We start from the raw sequence: 23,132 nt of genomic DNA, 5'->3' as shown, positions 1-23,132 counted from the left end.
AGACAAAGCCCAACCGACATTTTAAGGAAAGAAACCTCAGGGAGAGGAAGTTTCCATGGTCTAACAGTGTGGACCATGGAAGGCAGTTGCTGGTTGCTTCCATGGGCTGATCAGAATACCTGAGAAATGCGAGGAAACTTCCTACAGGAGAAGTCCGTGAATCCTAAGTCGTGGAAGCCAGCAGGAATCGAAGGGTTGTTCTGTATGAAAGGTCTGCCCATTGCATCCCTGGGAAGTTGTTTGTGGACAAGCGCGTTGTGACGCAGCAGTCCTCGATGTGTTCGAAAGGTGACACAACAAATGTCACATCTAGGAGAGGAAAGGGAGAACATATGAGGCAGAAAGGGAGAGCATATGAGGAAGCAGTTAAGTCAGAGTTTCTACTCTTCCAGACTTAAGTTTTTGTTGATTCATTTCAATTGAGTAAAATAAAAATGATATGATGTCAAGAAGCCAGGCTGCATGGTTAGCACCAAAAACCTCTTCCTTTTAAAAAAATTGTATTCTATCAACTTCTGGATACCAAATCTTTGAAGGCAGCACAAGATGTACGTACGACCTAAACACCCACAGTCTGAGCACAAGAAGACAGCTGGGATCCTGAAGCCACCGTGGCCGACCTGCTCGCTCTCGCCTCGATCAGGCATTAGTGGGATCATGTCAGAGGTTTCTCTCTCCCTGAGTTCACTGGATTCTAATTATTGTAAATGTTTAAAAGTCAAAAGAGCATACATTTAAGTAGTATCTAGGGCAATTAATCAGCATCCCTGGCATCTGATAGGGATAAAAATTATTAAATTTTCCAATCTAATTAGAAGTGATGGTGATTGTGCATTAAGTTGTGGTATTAGCATCATCATTATCTGAATGATAACCATGGTCCTCATGGACTGAGCCCAGGCGCCCTGACAGCTCAGCCCATATGACAACCCCAGCAGGCAGGTGCGTATCATGACCCTCATCTTCCAGATGAACACCGGTGATCAAAAATACGAAGCGATGTGACTCAGGCCACACAGCCAGTAAGCAGCACACATAAAATGTCAGCCTGAGTTCCTGCTCCCACCCATGCTTATCACAAGGCTGTCTCCCCTTCCTTGAAAGACTCCCACAGAGGCAGTCCACTTCAAAATCTGACCCTTCATTTCAGAGATGATCTTTGACATCCTAAATGTTCTGGGCCACACAGATGCATAGCAAACACCACTTTATAATATTGTCTCTGCTTTTCATACCAGTATTGTCCTCTAGGTCTTCACTGAGAACCATATTAAAAATTTTACATCAGTGTGCAGATGGGTGGATAAAAACAAAATACCATCGTTATGGTATTATCAACATCCCCTAGACTTGCATGGAATGTAGTAGCCACCAAAGCCACATGTGGCTATTCAAATTTAAATTAAAGTTCCTCAGTCACTTCAGCCTTCTTTTAAGGGCTCAACTGCATCGGGAAGCACAGACACAGTATGTTTCCAAGATCACAGGATATTCTGTTGGACAATGCTGTATACCAAGCATCATTCCATGTATTTACGTGTGCAAGCGTATCTGACCCTCACCACCGCTAAGGTAGCTCCTTTTATCACTGTTTTAGCCAGGCAAAGCCACTTGCTTACGTCCACACTGCATGTACATCAGTGAAAACTTTTTTGAGTTGAGAGTCTTCCCTGGAAATAAAGAGATAACGAAGTCAGCCACGAAGCAGCTGTGCTCACTTTCAGGAAGCACTGAAAGGAAGAAGTGCCAGTATGTGCCGCCCTGCTTGCCTTATCACGCTGTAGCGGGCACAGCAGAACCCGGTCCTGCTGTGCATGCTCCTCCCCTGGCTCCCCTGTTCAGGAAGGGCCTCTCCTGAGCACTCTCCTGTCACTGCTCAGCTACCTTTGGAACCCCAAACCCGGGTTTCCATGAGCCACTCAAAACACAGAGTTCCTTTTGAGGGAATTCTGCTGAGCTCACCGCTGTGGTCAAGGCCCAGGGAAGGGACAGATCTGGATAATGAAGAACACCTTTAGGGGCTGGAAGTCCTCACACTGCGGGCCCAGATGTCAAAGTACCCAGCGATCTAAATCACAGGCCATGAGACAGATCCTGCGGGGAAGCAGAATGGACACAGCCCCTCTGGGTGAGGTTCTTTCTGGCTGAAATACGTTCAAGCTCTGAGCTGTGCACACAGAGAGGACAGTGACCCTTGGAGGCAACCACAGCCTCTGTCCTGGAGATAGAGCTCCTTCCTTCTCCCACCCCCACTTCATTTCCCCCATGCTCAAGTTCAACTGCACCCTCCCCATGGTCACCAATCCATCACCTCGCCACCACTTGGCTGAAAGATCTATATTGGACTGAAAGGATAAGAGAAATGTCTGAATTGGGAAAATCGAACTCTGATCAGAGATATTTGATATATTCACAAGTGACTGAATTTTTTAGTTATGATAATATTTTGGCTATGCTTTTTAAAAAGGTTCCTTTTAAAAAAAGATATATAATGCAATATTTATAAATAAAACATAGGATATCTGGGATTTGTTTTGAAATTACCTGGGTTGGGGAAGAGAGAAAACAAAATTGGCTGTGAGTTGATAATCCCTGAAACTGGATAAGGGTACATGGGAGTTTATTATACCAGAATTTTGCAAGCCAAACTAAAGCAGAATCCTAGATTTTTACGATTATGGCATTCAACTGTGCACAGGTATCTTACCTAGCCTAAATTTGACAGCAACTAAAAAAAAAAAAATACTCTGTCCAATCTGCACTGTAAATAAGCCTTTCCAACATAAGTTTCCACAGAGACTATTCTTTTATTAAAACAACATTCCATCAGCTTATATAAAATTTAATTAAATTATAATAAATTATTACAAGTATTACAGACATAAACAGGTTGGGAAGAGACTTTTCGTAGCATACAAGTCAACTGCAAAGGGCAGGCAGGTAGGACTGAGAGGTGGCTGCAAACTTTCTGAAATGTGTACCCCTTCTATAAAAAAGGTTTTCGTACCTGGTCCATATGTGTTTGTTGTTTAGCTGAGAATGTGTATGTGTGTACGTAGGTAGTATATGTATTTATGTACACATGTATTTGCATATATGTAATGTGCCAGGCACATTACCAAATAGACATTTTAAAAGGGTGAGATAAAAAATATATTTTTTTCCTTGTATCCTAGAGATCTTCCTGAATACTCTTCACCTTTTTTTTTTTTTTTGAGACAAGAGTTTTGTTTTGTTGCCCAGGCTGGAGTGCAATGGCGCAATCTTGGTTCACCGCAACCTCCGCTTCCCCGGTTCAAGTGATTCTCCCGCCTCAGCCTCCTGAGTAGCTAGGATTACAGGCATGCGCCACCACGCCCAGCTAATTTTTGTGTTTTAGTAGAGACGGGGTTTCTCCATATTGGCCAGGCTGGCCTTGAACTCCTGACCTCAGCTGATCTGCCCGCCTCAGCCTCCCAAACTGCTGGGATTACAGGCGTGAGCCACCGTGCCCGGCCTTTTTTTTTTTTTTTAAAGAGAGTCTTGCTCTGTCGCCCAGGCTGCAGTGCAGTGGCATGATCATAGCTCACTGCAGCCTTGAACTCCTGGGCACAAGTGATCCTCCCACCTCAGCCTCCCTTCATAGCTGGGACTATAGGCATGTGCCACTATGCCTGGCTAATTTTTAAAATTTTTTGTAGAGACATGGTGTCACCATGTTGCCTAGGCTGGTCTCGAACTCCTGGGCTCAAGCAATGCTCCTGAATTGGCCTCCCAAAGTGTTGGGATTACAGGTGTGAGCCACTGTGCTTGGCTACTCTCCACTTTTGAGACTTCTGTACTAGTGCACAGCCTATTGGTTATGAATATTTAGTGTGACTGGCATTAATAAGTAGGTTTTATGAAGGGAATGGAAAATGAATGCCTCTTAATATGGCAATTAGATTTAGAATTTACTGTACCTCTATGGTTGTAGTGATTTTTTTCTCTTTTTTGAGGCAGGCTTGCTATGTTGCCCAGACTGGCCTTGAACTCTTGGGCTCAAGCAATCCTCCCATCTCAGCCTCCCTAGTAACTAGGGCTACAGGTGTGCACCCCTACACCTGGCTTGAATTTTTAATAACATTGAGGTTTATTTTTGTCTCTTATGCCTGTGTCTGTCTTCTTCATTCTCTCCCTCACCCTTAAATCCCTCCTGTTTCTGGACAGCTTCATACGTAGTAGGTGATGAAGGCATGACAATAAAGACGTGGCAGAATTATTCAGTATTGATCACAAACTCTGTGTCCCTGGGAAGGCAGCTGTGGAGCAGTGGGTGGTAGGGGGATGTGGGCTCAGGGACCAGAGACACCAGGTGGGGATCAGGGAGTTCAGATTGCATGACCTTGGACAACTTATTTCCATGTGCACTTCAGCTGCCGGCTATGTAAAATTTCCCAAACATGCCAAGAGATAAGAATCCCCACATGACCTTGTTAAAAAAAGCAGACTCCTAGATCACCCCAGACCAACTGAAATCAGAATAACTAGAAGATGGGCCTAAGAATCTGTATATGAACAAGCACACCAGCGGATTCTTATAGTTAGATAAGTTTGGAAAATATAGTGAGTTAGGTGTGAGAATCTGCTATCTAGAAACGTCTTAAACTACAAGCCTGTTAGAATGTTAGAACTCCCAGAGAAAAGAAATTACCAATACTTTACTCATCTTTGTTACTTCTCTCCTGTTCCTTTCCTTCTTCACACCTCAGTTTCCCTTCTCATCTAAAACAGGGGGATCTTTGCAGTTACTGTGAATAACAAAGTGCTTTGAAAACTGCAAAGTACTTTTCCAAATTTAGTCATTATGTTATTGTACTAGGGGAAAAAAGAAATCAGGAAAAGCCCGTTTCCTGGCACGTTTTAGCTAACGTGAAAAATCAGGAAAAACTGAGTTTTAATTTCAAAGGAACGTGTTCTCTCTTCTCACTTTCAAGAACTTCACAATTGTCCTTACTACTTCTGTCTAACTGCAAGACTCATAGGGAGAAAAGTGTTCTTTCTGGCCAGTCTTCTGCCTCATCCCACCTGCTCCCTTCACCTGCCTCCTGAAAAGAAGTGCATGCTCTCCCAGCCTGCACAAGCACTCAACCTCCTAACAGAGTCTAAGCAAGGTGATCCACACTTCACACCCTTTTCATGGAATTTCAACTAAGGCACTCCTATAAGTCAAAAGACATAAAACATGAAAGTGGCAGAGAAGAAATTTCTGCTTTGAAACCAGAAGCATGTGGTGCAGTTGGTTAAAGGAAGAAACACCCACAGAAAAACACTTGCCTCCCTGCCTCACACTCAGCACCTGTTGATAGACCTTAAATAAAACCAGTGTGGAAAACCACCACCCAGAAACACTTGGATCAGCCCTATCAGGTGGAGACGCGAGGGTTCATCCAGCCTTCCCAAGGCCCCAAGGAGAAAGCTTTGCAACCTTGTTTCTAAGCAGCTCTTCAAGGACAATAGAGGCCACTGTAAGTCTGTGGAGGGAGCTGCCGGATGCAAAGGCGGCTGCAGGCATCAGGGTATTTGCAAACCTCCTTTGGGCTTGTCAATCTCCATTAAGACCACAGCCACTGGCCAGGTGGTCCCCACGACTCTCTCCTCACCCCGTCTGTGGCGCATCTCCACTCTGCCAGGGGCTCATAAAGAGCACGATTGCAAAATATTAATATTTAGATGGGGCAGAACTGCACTTAGAGCCACAGGAGAGGGGAGGGCTGTAGGACAATTTCGTTTTGCAAGAGATCTTGACAATGTGCCAGAGGAAAGGTTTACAAATCTGATTGGCTGCCTTTTGATTTTCTGGCAACAGAGATAACTCGATGTTGGAAACAGGATAACTTTTCCAAATGGAAACTAACTTTGCTGTCAGTAAAGTAAATGTATTTGGGGGAAGTGTATCTCTTTGTAGAATTTAAAGAAAATTAACAAAACCCCACTGACCCTTTCAAAAACAAAACTTTCTTTTTCTTTTAAAATCACACTACATTACTTTCAGGAAGAAAAAAAAAATCATCAGTGGAAAAATCTCCAAACGACAGATTAAGGTTAGATTACACACGGAATCCAAGATGGACATTCAGCCTGACCTCAACTTACAGGAGCTGCTTAGCATATGTGAACTCCAAATCACTGTGCTCACAGAAATAAGTGTGTCTGTACCAAGACAGTGCACAAGAGCCTGTTTCACCCAGAAAACACCTGCATTCTAGCACACGTTGGCCAGTGTTTCTGTAAGAGGATAAGAAACTTTAGTTTAGAGTGCTGGAGTAGATTGGACCATTCCCCACCCCCTGTATGACATGCCAGTCGCTGAACTGTTGGTCCTGCCTCCAATGGGGCTGCTCCACTGTGGAGGTTCCTATTATGGGGTGGAGGGGCTCTAGCAGTTCTCAGGGTAGATGGTAGGAGGGGGCTGTGGTGTTGGGGTGTGTGGAACTGGGGCTCCCTGGAACAGCAGAGGTGAAGCAGCTGCCTGCACTTCTCCTCCATCCCTTCCTTCCTCCCTTAGTATCAACTGTAATGTCCCTGGCGGCACTGGGTAGGGTGAAGTAGAGAGAAGGGCTGGGGGTCCCAGTGGAGGAAGACGACTCCCAGGTCATGAGGTAAGCTCTTTCTACATGGCCCCTGGTATGTAAAGGCACAGATGGCAGGAAGGTGGCTGCCAACACCAGGGGCCGGGAACCACGATCACAGAGTCTCTGATATGTGCTTAGAGAAGTGCCTGTGGTTGTCAGTGACTACACAGGCACTGTCACAGCCCTTACTGTCCCTTTTCCAAAAATCAAACAGACAAGCAAAATCCCACAGCATACTGGCTCTGACCCTTGCTGGGCTGGAAAGGGCACAGCGCTAACATGGTCAGAGAAGTCTGACTCCCACACGAGCTGGTGAACTCCACGCTGTCCTGAAGTCATAGAGACCCAACCTGCCAGCCACTGCCTGACCACGTGCCTGAGTCACCAAAGGCAGGAGGTACATAGGGTGAGGGGTGGGACCAACCAGCTCCAACAGGTCAAGAAAATACACTCAGTTGCTAGCTGGGGTTTTGTCCTTTCAATCCTCAAGGGACTTTAATACAACAAATACTGTTCTTATTCACACTCAGATTCACTAAGTCTTAAGAAAACAAAAGTAAATTAAAATTTTATTTTATTTTTATTATTTTAGAAACAGCGTCTCACTCGGTCAGCCAGGAGGGAGTGCAGTGGTGCAATCTCAGCTCACTGCAACCTCTACTTCCCTGATTCATGCGATTCTCATGCCTCAGCCTCCCCAGTAGCTGGGATTACAGGTCTGAGACACAGTGCCTGGCTTTTTTTTTTTTTTGTATTTTAGTAGAGATGGAGTTTCGCCGTGTTGGCCAGACAGGTCTCCAACTCCTCACCTCAAGCGATCCCCTTGCTTCAGCCTCCCAAAGTACTGGGATTACAGACATGAGCCACCGTGAGGCCCTAAAATTTTAAAAAGCATTGAATTAATGGCTGTCTGTGCTACACAGCCTACCTATTTAGGCAGGGCACAGATATCTGTTCTTCTGACAGCAAATGTCTTTGGAAGAAGACAGGATATCCTTTTTTTTTTTTTTTAAAGAAAGTTGCACAATTCTGAGCTGGGATAGAAATGCAGTGTGATAAATATGTAAATATGTTGTTATGGTATGGACATTCTCTAGAGGGAGTAATGGTAAAGAGGCAGCCAAAAATAGATCCAGCAGTTTTGATACCTCACAGCAGAGTTAAGGTACTTATCAGGAATAACTATCACTGTTAAAAGCATCAGCCCTGAAAAGGGAATCTGCAATCTGTAGCCAGTAACTGAGCCTAGTACCTAAAATGGGCAGGGTGCATGCCCAAAGGCAAATTTATCAGCAATGTGATTTACAGAAATGGAAAACAAGGACACCAAAAGTCTTTTTTTTTTTTTTTAACTTCTTAACCTTGTGGCTAAACAGTTTTGGGATTAGCTCCCCCAGTGCTCACTAACAGTAGTATTTTATTCATCTGGCGACCTTAACTCTCCAGAATAAGATGAAAATCCCAAAGTCAACACACAAGCCTTAACAGAGTGGCCCAGAGATGAGAAACCACTCAGGTGCTTCCTTGGGCTCTCTTCTCTGTCACGTAACTCCATCAAGTCTACCATTGTGATAGCTGAGGGACAGATATCTGACCTCCTCACAATCAGCAAGAAGGGTGAATTTTCTTTTTTTTAAACTATGCTAAGCATATTTTTGAAAGGCTGCATTGGCAAATTTCAAACATCAGGCAACTCACTTCCTTAGAACCCTAGGGTTCCCCCAACAATCTAAAGAAAGTGATGTGTTGTTCTGTTACATAAAGGTGTCGAGTTCCTTCACGTTTCTAAATATCTGCTTTTCACACAGTGGGATTAAGAAACGTGGGAAGCAAGAGTCAAACCAAATTTAAAGAGCCACTCCATTTCCCAATCTTTACAAATGCGAAACTAGATAAAAACAGCTGTTTATAAGAGTAAAGGACAAATTGCTTTCATGTTCTCTGCCAAGTAAATCGCACCTGGAAATTTGACTCCTTTTCAATTCCATTGGAATGGGATAGCCATAGAGTGGCACAACGCCTATAACTGTAAATGCTGGAAGGTTTAAAATATCTAAAAATTTTAATTTTATATAAAATTTTATATAAAAAATACATTCTAAATAATAGTATCAGAAGAAAAATTTCATTTAGTATTTGTTACACTCTGAGGATTGTGGATTATCTCCCTTCGTCCTCACAACAGCCTTCAAATCTATTTTCCAGATAGGGAAACCAAGTCAGCACTTGCCCGAGGTCACAGAGCTGCCAGGCGGCAGGCTGGGACGGAGCCGGCTGGCTTCGTTCCACTCTGCCAGGCTGTGCGTTCAGAGGACAGCTATTTGCAGATGCCCTGGCTCCTTATGTGACCCACATATCCTTAATGCCTGGACGCTGGCTCAGCTGGGAGCATTTCCTAATGCTGACACTCCCTGCTCCCTGCAACCCTCATCAGAAGAACCTGCGAAATACCTGCCGAGAAGCTGCCACTCAGCTTGGCCATTTCCTTCAGATACTGAATTCCTTCCTCATTATTGTGTTTTAATGGAGAGACTGGCATTCCTTCTCAAAAGGGATTTCATGCTTCATTTTTCCTGTTCTGTCTCCAGAGGCCAGAAGGAGTAAGTGCAAACAACCTCTCCTCTAGAGTCCCAACCAACTCACACATTCTTCTCTCCTCAGCCCACCCTCCCCTGCCCATCTCGGGGCAGAGAACTGACATCCGACAGCTGCACTAATCTCTCCCAGTTGCTGCGAGCAACAGTGATGGCCCTGTGACAGGGCCCTGGCCAGGCAGCCGTCCCTCCCCATGCCCCAGGAACCCGCCCAGGCTGCACACAGCAACCCAATGCCCCGCTCCGACTGTTCAACCAAACCAGTGTGGCGTGAAGCACTGGGCAGAGTCTGAGGGACTTCACAAAGGGTGTGTAGTGGCTACCGAAGCTGGGTGGGCCACTCCTTGCTCTGGGCCTTGGGTGGGGGACAGGGTAGTCCTGACCAAGGCTTCTGTACCTGTCAGGTGAGGGGTGGGGGCAGTCTTCCCCTCCTTGAGGGACCTCTGTTCATAGCCCCCAGAAGTGTTTAAAATCTGTTTCTGCCTGCCCAAGCCTCAGACTCAGACTCTTCAATAGAAATGCTGCTGACAAATATTTTATCTTTTCCCTGTTTTTAGGATGACATTTGACAAGGGTGGGATCAATAATGGGTATATGAGGAGTCTTGGGGTCTCTGTAGGTGGTAGGCGTGCAGTGAAGGGAGATAAACATTCCTTGGAACACTGGAGAATGCAGGAAAAAGAAGGCATTTCCCTTTGGTGGCCCCACTACTAAGATACAGGAAGGGGGTGGTCTCAGCTGCCCTCACTACTCATGGAGCCGAGGTTCCTGCCAGAGCCCCCTTGGGCTCCCTATGTACTAATTCCCAACAGAGATTTAATGTCATCACCTTGAACTCAGAGATGACTAGGGTCAATGAAGTACCAGACCCGGTTGGGCCCTGACCCAGAGGAAATTAAGTGAAGCACCACAGCCTCTGATGTAAAATCCCAAGGAGAAGTTTTGCATCCACCAGATCCCTCTGCCTGCCTGGAATCTGAGGGAAATGTGCCTTCCTGGGTCCTGAACTCACCCCTGAACTTTGTTTTATAACCAACCAGCTTGTTTTGTGCCTAGCCCGTACCCTGTCTCAAACATCACTCTTTCCTTCAAGCCTGGGCAAGTGCCTGGCACACAGTACAAACTCAATCATTTGCTGGGTACATTTTAACTGAAATGATGTTAACATTACTTATTACCCGAACTCCTTTCGTCAGGGGGCCATCTAAGATTACACAATAACTTTGGCCAAGTTTCACCCTCAGCAGTGGCTGTGCCAACAGGGTGACCATCCAGCTGCTGCCCTTGGGCCTTCACACATAAGACACGGCTCTGCGTCAAAGCTGCAGCCCTCCCTGCCGTAGGTGGCTCATCTGAAACCTCTCTGTGGGCTGTTAAGCACCTGAAATGTGGCTGGTGTGGCGCAGCCAAGACGGGCTGGGGTCGCGTCACACACACCAGATTTCAAAGAGTCAGTACATGGAAGCAAGAATGTGAATCACATCACTCACAATTTTTCTATTGATTATGTGTTGACATTATATTTTGATGATACTGGTATACTCGATGAAGCATTATTCATTTTGTCTCTTTCTTTTTACTTTTTAAAACATGACTACTAGGGCCAGGCAGGGTGGCTCACGCCTACAATCCCAGCACTTTGGGAGGCTAAGGTGGGCAGATCACCTGAGCCCAGGAGTTCAAGACCAGCCTGGGCAACATAGGGAGACTCTGTCTCTGCAAAATATACAAAAAAATTAGCCGCATGTGACGGCACATGCCTGTGGTTCCAGCTACTTGGGAGGCTGAGGTGGAAGGGTCATTTAAAAGCCTGGGAGGTCAAGGTGCAGTGAGTCATAATCATGTCACTGGACGCCAGCCTGGGTGACAGAACGAGATCCTCAAAATGAAATGAAATGAAATGAAATAAAAAATGGCTACTAGAAAATTCCAAGGACATGCGTGGCTCAGATTCTCTTGCTGGCCGGGCTGACCTGGATGCTTCTCCCAGCTGACTTCATTCACAGCAGGGTATGGCCAGTTGCTCAGTTCTATTCTGATGGACATTCAATGCCCAGCAACATCCTCACACAAAGGATGTCCTCTGTGTAGCCGCCTGCTCTCTTGAACACTCCGTCCCTCACCTCCGATTCCAAACGCCAGCTCGCCATAGCCTGACTCCGCTTCCTCCTCTGCCTTCTCTCCCTCATCTGGGGAGCCCTGGGGGAAGGGGGATGACTGACCATTGGTCATGTCAGGGTGAAGCTAACACCTGATCCTAAGAGCTGGCATCCCTACAGGCAGCTTTGTGTCTTCCTTTTGTTCTACGACACTTCATTCATTTGAAACACAGTGGAGTGGAGGGAAATGGAGTTGAGATTTATATGAGTTTGGATTTCCAACACTTTTTATTAAGGAACAATGGGCACCTTGCCAGTTGGTGGGGGGGTGGAGAAGGGGGACAAGTGCAGGAGAGTGAGAAGGCAACAGCTGTTTTGAGTTACAAACCTTCAGTCTAAGCGGGTAGCATCCCACTGTGGTTCTGCCCTGGGATTTGAAATGGAGCTGGTGTCTATTTTAGTTCTGGGTTAACAAGCTGTCTCTCCCACTAGCTACTGTCCCAGTCCACCGCCTGGCTAGGCCCCGCTGGCGCAGGCTGCCCCAGGCCTCCTATGATAGCAGGCTATTATGGGGATCGGCAGAGCAGAGAGGAGCAAAGGGACATTAACCGTGTTCTGTAATCAACTCTTTTTGGTTTCCAGATGCCAGCCCCACCCCATCTAGCAACAATTATAGATAGAGGCACAGGGCAGGGGTGGCCTGTGTGCCCCCACAAAGGATGCCTGGCAACTCTCTTCTTACGGGCCACCCCTCAGCCACAGCTGTGGGGCCAGCGAAGTGAGAGCCTGCCCAGAGGGGCCAAGTCCCTGTCAGGCTACAAAACTGTGAAGCCAACCCCTCACCAAACACAGGGCATTATTAGTAAACAGGTGAGGAAAATCCTCTAGGTCGGCTAGCTGGACGTGCAGGACTGAGGGTTCAACTTCACAGCCTGTCTACAGCACCAGCCCTACCATCATTGTGGATTAATCACCCACCAAATCCTACCCATCCCAACTATGAAAAAAATGACGAGCGTCCAGTGCAATGCCCATCTCCAACCTCTGTGCAGAGGAAGCCTGGCCTCTCCCTGGAGCAGGTCCTTGTTCAGAGGATTGCTCCAGGAGAACCTTGTCCCTCACCCAGGTCAGCATTTCAGAAGGAGACACCTGATCTGCGTCTATCGCTGCCACACACCATGCTATGCAGGCTTGGACTGCTGAGAAATCTCTTGTGGGAGCCACATTATTTTTCCTGCAGAATAGAATTATCTAGAAGGGGGTAAATGATAGTTTCTAAGGTGGTATCTGATCACAGAATAAAATATGAAGTGAGATGAAGTATACAGACGGGCTCAGAGACAGCCTGTATTCACTGCAGCACTGGCTCTGAAGGCTGCTGGGTAGGAACGTGAGCAGGAGCTGGGGTCCCCTGTGCTGTTTCTGCCTCTGCTCATGATTCTCTTTGGGAGGTTCAGCTGGTAATGTCATCTCTGCTCACTCGGGTCCTTGATCTAGAGAACTATTTCAGTATTTGCCACCTACCACAAGCCCACATCCTGGGGATGCTGTGAACATTCCTGAACCTGTGAAGTTTCCCAAATCTCTCAGAACTAGAGGGCCTACACAGGGAGGGGCCATATGCCTTTTCCTGGTAGACAGAATAAAACAACTGTTAAGAGGCAGGCTTTGGGGCTGAGCATGGTGGTTCATGCCTATAATCCCAGCACTTTAGGGGGCCAAGATGGGGCAGATCACCAGAGGTCAGGAGTTTGAGACAAGCCTGGCCAAAATGGTGAAACCCCATCTCTACCAAAAATTAGCCAGGTGTGGTGGTACACACCTGTAATCCCAGCTACTCGGGAGGCTGAGGCAGGAGAATCACTTGAACCCAGGAGGCAGAGGTTGCAGTGAGCCAAGATTGCGCCAGTGTACTCCAGCCTGGGTGACAAAGCAAAACTTTTCTCAAAAAAACCAAAAATAAATAAATAAATAAAAATAAGGTTTTAGTAACACAAGGATTATCTGGTCCTGCCCTCCTTCAATTTGAAGGATGAGAAAACAGGTTCAGATGTAGCTGGCTGAGGTCCTGTATGAGCAGAGAGAGGAGTGAGGTCTAGGCCTGACAACCAGTCTGTGCCCAACCCAATGATCAGGCAATTTCTTGAGACTGGGGAGTTCCGTAAAGACATTTTATAGCACTTCAATTGTTCAGCAGTTTAAATTCTTCGTAAGTTCCTTTTTCCCTCACCAATGGAAAAATGTCAGGCTAATGTGATTAAGGATAATCATATTTGACCTGGCATCAAGTTACTGTACGATTTGGATTTTCCCTATAACGTAAGTCTTCAGCTTGCTCAGACTTTCCCATTCCTAAGTCACAGCTAAACATGTGTCTTCAAGAAGGAAATCTGGTCCATATATCAGGGATTCAGGCAAACAGATGCCCAAATTCCTGCATTCCCAAGCTGTCTTCTAAAACCCAAAGCTGCAGGCGTGTATGGCCCTGCTGTGTGCTCGTGACCCTGCAGCTGTGTGTGACTTCCAGGATGGGCTACTTTCAAGTCTCTCAACGACAACAGGGGTTCCTAAGTAGTTCTTTGTTCTTTCTAATGCTTAAAATCTCTGGCAGTTAACATTTTTAAAGTGGCAATTTTCTAGGAATAACTTCCAAATCTATCAACTCATCAAGAATACAGGACTAACGGTTGCCTGATAAGTTATCAGAGAAGGTAGAGAAAGAAAGATGAGTCCCCTCAATTCTTGTGGGAAGTCCTGTCACTACTCGTGTTTTCTGCCTGGCAAGGCTGAGGATCAGAAACACTGGAGCTGGGAAGCCCCTACAATTGAAGCTGGATGGCAGAGCAATCACCTGTCACTTTTTTATTGAAACATATCAGGTTCTATTTTTGGCCAAGTGTCCTGCACTAAGTAGAACTTTCTCTGACCCCAAAATGGCTTCTCAGGTTTCTGTGCTATCAGGTCCAGCTCAGTTCAAACACTTCTGAGTGCCTATGATGGACCAGTGCTGTGCCAGGGGTATCCAACACGTGGGCTGTCCCTGTTTGGGCCACATATTCATGCATTGCTAATAGTCATTTGAGTTGCAACATCTTTTGCGAAGAAAATCTATCTGTTGTCCAAGAACACCCATGATAGCAGACTCCCCAGTGTTCAGGGGCTCACTGGTGACTACTCAAGGGGCTTTGCTGAGAGAAAGAAGGCACAGTGAACCATGTGAACACCCTGTGGATACAGCCACCCTCTGACAACTCTCAGCCAACTTTTTCCCCACACCAATACTTTCTTAACTGCCTCCCTAATGTTGTTGTGCCCAAGTTCAATCACTGGAGCCCGGTGTGGAGTAACGGGACTTAAGAACATTGTCACATGCCAGGAGAAACAGGAATGAACAAGGTCTAGTTCACTCTTTCTCCTACCTTAGTGGGTTATCTGAATGGGTCTCCATGTGGGTCTCCAGTCCATACTTGCAAACAAACTCCTTGAAACATACTGGGCAGTGAAAGACTTCATCAGCTTTCTTCTCCAAGTCACCTGACTGCCCGTCTTCTACCATCTGAGGGAAAAGGAAAAAAGTGAAGTCACGAAGGTCTCCCACATGGGATGGCTTCAGAAGAGAGGCCAATGCTAAATTCAGAGATTTACAATAATAAAAGGCAAGGGTTGCATTATCCAATCCTGATTATTAAGGACCTGACCATTCATTCATTCACACAACAAATACTCCCGGAACGCTACCATCCATCCATCCATCCATCCATCCATCCATCCATCCATCCATCGATCTATCCATCCATCCATCCACCCACCCTCCCACCCACCTGACAAGTACTTTTGCAGCACCGGGTATCTGCCAGGCACTGGTAATAAAAAAGTGAGGACAAAAGAGTCCCGAATGCTTATGCAGCTTGCGCTTTAGCTAGAAAAAACAGGTAGAAAGCATGGAAACAATTGTAAAAGCTCTTCATTTCATCTCTGGGCTCAGCAGAGGGGCTCAAGAGGAAGTGCACACTGGTACTCTTTTCTTAGACACTTTACAGAAACAGTATGGGAAAACACAGGTTAAGAGCTTAGGATGTACGTCTGCCAAGTCTCCACACTGAGAAAATAAAGATTAGTGGTATTTCTGACAGAAGTCCCATGAGCAGGTGAATCTGCACTGGGAGCCAAGAGGACCTTTTTAGCTGGTGCTGGGTCTTCTCTCTCTGACTCAGCATCGTGACTCAGTTTCCTCTTGGAGGACAATCGCCTACGTTTCAGAGGAGATGGAGGGGCTGTGGCTGTGGCACTGTTAGGGTCCTTCTCATGGATCTTCATATGTCTGAAAAGAACACACACACACACAATGTGATCTAACAAAGAAGTCAGTTCATTTATGTTTTTAATATTTTATATTTAGGCACTGGTACTTAAACTTTCTTTAGTTAAGAGATATGAGGTATAATTTATACAGTGACTTCTATCTTTTTAAAACTCTATAATCTCCTTGAACCTCTCTTAAAGCTCTTACAAGTGCTGTCCAAAAGCGTTGCTTAATGTCTTGCTGTTCACTGGAAGACATTCATGAACTTAACTGACATTAACAAGATGAAACAAACTATCTGGTGACCTGTTCCACTCATGCAGACAAAAAGTACTATTTTAGGACATGGAATTCTATAGAATAAAGAATTCCCAGATACCTAAACTGTTCCACTAGTTCATAAACTAAGTGATAATGCTACCTTGCCCCAAGAACCCACTGCCCATCTATCTGTTGTACACATCTCTCTTTTCTGCTTTGGAAGCATTTTGGTGGTCAAATTTGAGACATGCTAACAGAGCAAATGTCCAGAGTGCTTAAGACCTGAAAGCAGTTCCCTGTTGTTCGTAGTATTGTGTGGATTTATAGATCACAAGAGTTAACTCGGACAGTGGAATGAAAAAGTTACATGTGGTAACTCTAATATCTATAGGACTAGGCTACCCATATAGTTAAGTATTATATAAAATATGTGCATGTCTATTCCAAAAAGAGAGTCTTATGGGTTATTCAACTTAAGTGACCTTACTTTATTGAGTTCTAAAACAAACATTCTAAGAACAAGGTCCCAAGATATACAGGAAACGAATGACATTACAAATGAATAGTGAGTTTTAATTTCCTAATTTTGCAACATAAAAATGATTTAGTTTTGCCAATGACAATCATCATCACCCTCATCACGTAGCCGTGGTTGAACTGTGCCAGATTTAGGTCCATAGCCACAGCTTTTTATGAATAACTATTCTATAGGATTATCTTGCTTGAGAAATTCTCAGGAGTAGGGAAAGACAGCAAAATTTTCATGAGCTATCCTGTCAACCTTCTGAAAAGAAGTTCTGCTCTCTTTTTAGCTGTACTCTCCTTTTTTGTTGTTGAGATGGAGTCTTGCTCTGTCGCCCAGGCTGGAGTGCAGTGGCACGGTATTGGCTCTCAAGAGGTCATGGCTGCAGTCAGCTATGACCATGTCATTTCACTCTAGCCTGGGAGACAGAGTGAGAACCGGTCTCAAAAAAAAAAAAAAAAGGAAAGAAATAGAATAATAATAAAGAATCACAGACAACCATTATTTAGTTCTTGGCCTCCTAAAGCCTTGTGAAAGTTAATGGGAACAAGTAGCTTTGTTCTAAGCACCTCTATTCCAAAGTGATTATGATTTGAGGACACCATCCCTCAATATCAGCATTAGGAGCAAAAAAGAAAGGCTGGCAAGTTTTTCACACTCCAATTTTAGAAATGCTCATTTTAAAGAAAGCATCTAAGAGTTGAGAAAGTATAAGAGATGTAAACTAGCATCAAACCTGCCCTTTCAATAAATTACTCAAAATTAATTTTAATTAACAAAATCCACGCCCTTTTCTACAGTTGATATGAGAATATTAAAAATTAGAGGTTGACAACTGTAAACAGTTCATGAGCCCATTTCAAGCTATATCTTTTGAATCATATGACACAATATTTACAGAAATACAAAATGGTAATTATTTTGTTCTTGGGATTTATGAAAGAAGCTGTTTTCATAAAGGAGGGACTGGGGCCAACACTTAGTTGAGGGCCTAGTAGGAACCTTAGACAGATCATTATTTCCATTTTGCAGATGTGGCAGCTGAGGTGCAGGGAGGCCAACCTGCCCATAGCCTCAGAGCTTGAGCCGACCTATGTGCACCAACTCTGAGCTCATGCTCTTCCCCCAAACCCAACCTATCTCCCAAGACCATGCCAGTCAGTTAACTCCGTTCTGGATCACCAGCTGGAATCTTAGGGATATAACCTGAACCTGGACACTTCCTCTCTGGTGGACTGTGGCCCAAGGTGGCACAGTTACTACCAAAGTGAAGAGGGTGAGGAACCCACAGCTCAGGCATAGAACATTCCCACCTCCAGTTTTGCTCAAGGACTGCAGAGCCTCTGTCCTAGTCTGGAAAACCGGGGCTGCCCTTGAACTGCATCACTCCTAGAAGTGGCAGAGTGACCAAAGCAGGCCAAGGCAGTCTGACAGACAGCGGCTCACTCCAGTTCTCCCACTGAGCCCCGGAGCCCCAGGTGCAAAAGCACAAGCACCGCTCCATTTCAGGGTGAAATCCCCAGCTACTGGGTACAACATGGGAAGTTCCTGCTTTGTCCTTCCAGCCGCTTGATGAGCAAAAGCTGCACTGACAACCTCAATTCAGCCCACGGGTGAACTGCAGGGTTGGAGGGGTCCGGCCAGGTCTGACGATGGATTTGATGTAGTGAGAGATTCTCCCCACTGCTCTGACCCCTGCTCTGCTTCCCTAGCCTCCAACAACAGGAGTGGCAACTGGAGCTGTTCATTTCCTCCCAAAAGCTCACAGGAAGTGCAGCCAGGATCATCATGATGAGACACTAATGACCCCTTCCCTCAAGCTGTGGCCAAAACAAATTAGGGGTGGTGGGAAAGAGAGTATTCCAATCCTTAGAAGGCTTGGGTCTGTCATTCTCTCAGGGTTGATTTCAAGGGCTAATTTGTCTAATTTCCACGCATCCTGAGAGTCAATAAATGACAAGGAGCCCATGAACTGGAAGGGAGCTGGGATGGGATTCAGCCCTCTACTCTGCATAGAAAGTCCCTCTCCACAGCAGACTGGAGGCATCACCATTTAGTTCTGCTTGGACACTTCCACCAACAAGGACTTTTCCGGCTCTTCTAATTGTTAAAACCATCTCCCTCACATTGACTCAGAAATTCTGTCTATCTGTCCTCAAGGGAGATGCTGTGTTATAACATCAGTCCATGTTCTCATCTGCGTGGCAGCTCTTCAAATAGTGTAAGAGGACTACTGCGTTTCTGCAATGTGTTCTCTTTTCAAAAGCGAACAGCCCCCCTCAAGCTCTGCTTGCAAGTCTGTGGAATTATACTGGTCCTAAGTAAACTTGGAATGCTCTCCAGTGTACAGGTATCCTTCATGAAATGCTGGATCCAGATGCAAACTCCAGTCTGGATGTGATCCGACAGCTCAGGGCACATGGCTGGCACTATGACCTCCAGAAGGTACATAAAGGGAGCCTGGGTGGGTTCCATTGGGTGTGTTTATACCCTCAGTTCCTACCAAGTTTGTCGTCAATCACGATCCCCACGATTCCTTCATTTACTGCTATCAAACCACATCTCCTCCATTCTGCACCTGAGCAGTGCATCTTTTCACCTTCCAGACTGGCGAGGGTGTGAAAGTCTTACATTAACAATATGCGGTGTTGGTGTGGTTCAGAAGACTGGTACTCTCCCATCGTTGGTGAGAGTAGAAATGAGTGACTGCCTTTCTGCAAAGTGGCTGAGCACTAGAGATATGAATTTTAAATATGTATGCTCTTTGCCTCAGTAATTCTACTCCTAGAAATCTGTCTTAAGGTCTAATAACTGAACAAATGTGCAAAGATCCATATATAAGGATTCATGTTTCAATGGATACATTGCACAAACACTAGCAATGGCAGGAATTCCTACCAGCTGGTCTTAGTATCTTAAGCTGGCCCCTCTGCTCTTCCTCTTGCTCTCTTATTTTCCATTTTCTATCCAGCAGCCAGACTGAGCATCTAAAACACAGGACCAATCATACCACTCCCCTGCTTAAATTCCTCTGACAGTCCCATTCTTAGAATTAAAATAAATCTGGCTTCCACCTATCTGCTAGACTTCAATAGTGGAGCACCCTGCCCTCTTCCATCCCAAAGCTCTTTCAGACAGACTAGCCCCTGTGGGTCCCTCAAATGCATCCAACTAGTTCCCGCCGCTGGGACTCAGATGCTTGCTGCTCCTGCCTGGAAAACTGCACCCCAGACCTTCCCAAGCCTGGCTCCTGCCATCCAGGTTTCGTGCCACGCGCCTCACTTGCAAAGCCTTCCCTGAGGCCCCACACCCTACTTGTGCAGATGCTCTTACACCCACAATTCAGCGTTCCTTCCTCCACAGCACGCAGCAGTAGCGGAAGGTATCATGTATTTTACTCGTCTGACTGTCCCCTCACCCTCAGTTGAAAGTAAGTTCCATTACAGCAAGAACCTGGTCTATGTTGTTCTCTGCACGAGCCCTGGTGGCACATAGGTGTTGGTCAGTAAGTATCTGCTAAATTGCTGGATGGAAGAACAAACAAATAAATATTTGTTGAATCCCTGAATGGACAAATGAAGGAAGGAAGGAATGAAGTATAGGTAGAAAATGTTTGCTTCACTCAGAGTATTACTATGACATACACTCTCAGGTTCCAGGACATCTTATAACTTGCCTTGCTAGAATTTGGTGTGAGCAAACATGACACGAGATTATGAACAGTGCCACACTGAAGGGACTTCAATCGAAAACACTCCAACAATGAACACTGAGGACATGTGTTAATCTTTTCTTATTGGAATTCATATGTTTGTTCATTCAAAACAATACCTACACTCATTGTAGAGAGAGGTTAATATAAAATCCAAGTATAGTTCTGCCTTTCCATAAAATTCTGTACTTTTCTTTTGGAAGCATGACACTTTAACAGTAGGAATCCTACCGCACTGTGGTCTTAGGAAGGAATTTTATCAGAACTTTTGGAGTCAAGAGAAGTTTTATCCTATTCATAACACCCAAAGAGGCTTTTACAGTGATGAACGAACACAAATATAGCAGATGTTTTTTAAACGTGGAAAAAACCCCCAAATCTGAGCACTTTTTGGCACAATTGGAGCCTACTTTGAATCTAGGAGTAGATGCTGATTTTCAACTTAAATGGCTTTTCTCCCACAAGTGTAATCATTTGCTTTCTAAAATTTGAGATGGTCCATTTTAGCAGGGTAGGTTGTCTGTAAGAATATTGAAAACATCAGAGTTAAACCAAAGAGTACACCCTGTGCAAGGGCTGAAGGCTGGTCAATAACTCCAGGGAGACAGACCAATCCCTAAAAAGCTGACCCTCCCTGCCTCCCTGAATGTTCTCCTTTCCAGTTCCAAATACAGGAACTTTCTGCTGACCTTCCTTAGGCATGGAAGTCATTAGATTTGGGAATGGGGTAAAGCTCTTAGCTATTCAAGCACTGGCTTGCTCTGAGCAGCAATCAGGAATCTGCGTGGAAAGATGGTGTAGACAGAGACCATGTGATGCAAAGAAGCTTTTGGGTGGTCTCTGAGCAGTGACACATTTGAGACGTGTGATCTCTGTTCTGCCACCTAGTAATTATGGAGACTCCAGAGAATCTTGGGCTACCTCAGCTTCAGTTTCCACACTGGTAAAATAGGGACAATCCTGTCAGTCTCCTAGAACACCAGTGTTCACTCTGTAGGCTTCTGACCAGCAGCATGGGCACCACCTGGGAGCTTCATGCAAATAAAACCCCCCAGTCCCATCCCAGGCCTGCAGACTGGTAGGCGCTGGGTCGGGGCCCAGCAGTCTGGCTTGCACAAGCCCTGCAGGTGATACTGAAGCCTGCTTAAGTGTGAGAACCATGGGATCACAGTGAACTTCTCCAGCTCTCTGCACCGTTTGCAGGTTCGGTCAACCATTTGACCAGGACACTGACATTTTTTGGATACCAGCATTAAACATCTCCCAGACTCATCTTCCAATATACCAGCAGTCTCTCCATCAGTTTACCAGGCATAAATGCTTAACCAAAAAGTTGGGAAATTTAACATTCTTAAAATTCTTTTGGGGGCAAAATCCTTTGGGAAACTCTCAACAAGTTTAAATGTGATCCAAACCAAAGATTACTTAGTCATAGCTGCCCTCAGAGCAGGTCTCAGACATTCTTCAAGCTCCCCATATGTAATTTGCATGTGAAGGTTAAACCTCAGGAGAAATCTAGACACTTCCAGTATTTGCTAACTTTTCAGTCTCAATTTCCTCCTAGGACTGTTAACAGAGGAGCCGACTTCTTTGATACTCTGAGTGAATGGTACCGTAAGGAAAGTCACTCCGTCAGGACACAGGACACTGTATACAAAGCACACACAGCACGGCCCAGGACCTGCCAAGCTGGAGGCAACAGGTTCAAACAGGGTCTAGCAGCCTGGTTATAGAGACATCCCCATCCGTATCTGGTGCTCGCTTTTTTTTGTCCAACAAAGCTTTGTGATAAACAAAACGGGAATGAATAAGATTAAGAACCCCCACAGCTGCACAACCTACATTTCTGGCCAAAGTATGATTCTAGAAAGATGTGTGTATGTTTTCCTAACAAATGCCTAGGAGTTCAGTGTGGAGGGCTGTGGATGATGCTTGTAATGCCAATCAAGTTCTATGCAAACAAATGGGGGATGGAGAGCAGACACAGAGAGGGAGGAGGCGGGGGGAGGACAGCAAGGCGGCAACTGAGCAATTCCTGGTGTGGCCCCACCTGTAAAGTACAGAGGCACCTTCTAGTAATTCAGGTGTTGTATGGGTTCAGTCATGCTTGTCCGGAAGGCAGGTCACACCAGCTGTCCCAGGGTGTGGAGGAAGGTTAGACAATGTGTAAGCACCTGTGCTGACCTCCAAAGCCAGCCCTTAGAAAAATCTAAAGTCAGCCTGGCATGAAGTGTAAACCCACAGTCTGTAGGCTCGCTGTGGGAATGCCGTCAGCCAGGCAGCTCCCAGGGCTCGCAGGATGCTCCTGGTGAAATGCACCGGACACTGCAGCCACCACCACTGGCCAGTTAGATCCCACAGTCTCTGATGTGGGCAATGTGGCCCATGGAGGCCATGACAAAGTCAAGCTTTGCGGCTGATACTGAGGTTTATTCCTACTGCCTCCATTCTGGGAGGTGTCTATAAAGACCACATGCTCCACAGCATGGATGTCTTCTACAAGCCCCCACTTTCCCTGCAATACTAGGGCAATACGTCCCCAGAATAGAGAACGTCTCTCATCTGTTGACTGTAGCATAGTATTCCAAGGGAGCCAGTATAAGGATAAAGTTAAATTTTATCAGAAGTTAAGGAATCTTAATTTGAAGTCCAGGAGTACCAGGGGTTCATTTTCATGTTCCTTATAAGCAAACGCTTTGGTGGACTCTCAATCTCCACGGCTCATCAGCACAGAGCTTCTCTCCAAACCCAGGCATGGGGTCACGGTTCTCCAGGCTGGACCACCATCTCTGCTCTCCTACCTCAGGTTCCTTGGCAGTATTTGGAGACAGCACTTCCTTTTCTATCTTGGTCCTGGGTAAAGACCCTTCTGCATTCTTGGTACAGATACTTCCTTAATGATGCATTGAGCTAGAATTATAATGCCTGAAGGATATGTATTCTTTTCTTTTTGGAAATAGAATCTTGCTGCACCACCCAGGCTAGAGTGCAGTGGTGCAATCCTAGCTCAGTGCAGCCTCAAACTCCTGGGCCAAGGGTTGAGGGAT

General features: G+C 45.6%; 1 protein-coding gene across 7 annotated transcripts in view; it reads right to left on the bottom strand.

Moving 5' to 3' along the window:
* The window catches only part of RREB1 (ras responsive element binding protein 1), a 144,553-nt gene that overhangs the window by 25,163 nt on the left and 96,258 nt on the right, over positions 1 to 23,132 (bottom strand). For all 7 annotated transcript variants that reach the window (XR_010112377.1, XM_063605137.1, XM_034961403.3 and 4 more), the window contains exons 7-9: positions 15,463 to 15,607; positions 14,706 to 14,842; positions 120 to 309 (exon numbers count right to left, since the gene is read on the bottom strand). Coding sequence is in view for 6 of the 7 variants with exons in the window: in XM_063605137.1 (XP_063461207.1) it covers positions 120 to 309; positions 14,706 to 14,842; positions 15,463 to 15,607 (472 nt within the window). In the remaining variant the exon portion in view is untranslated. The remainder of the gene's footprint in view (positions 1 to 119; positions 310 to 14,705; positions 14,843 to 15,462; positions 15,608 to 23,132) is intronic.

This window comes from Pan paniscus, chromosome 5, assembly GCF_029289425.2.
Source record: "Pan paniscus chromosome 5, NHGRI_mPanPan1-v2.0_pri, whole genome shotgun sequence".
NCBI lineage: Eukaryota > Metazoa > Chordata > Mammalia > Primates > Hominidae > Pan > Pan paniscus.
The sequence above is the reverse complement of the archived record's forward strand: the minus strand, read 5'-3'. Positions and strand labels throughout refer to the sequence as shown.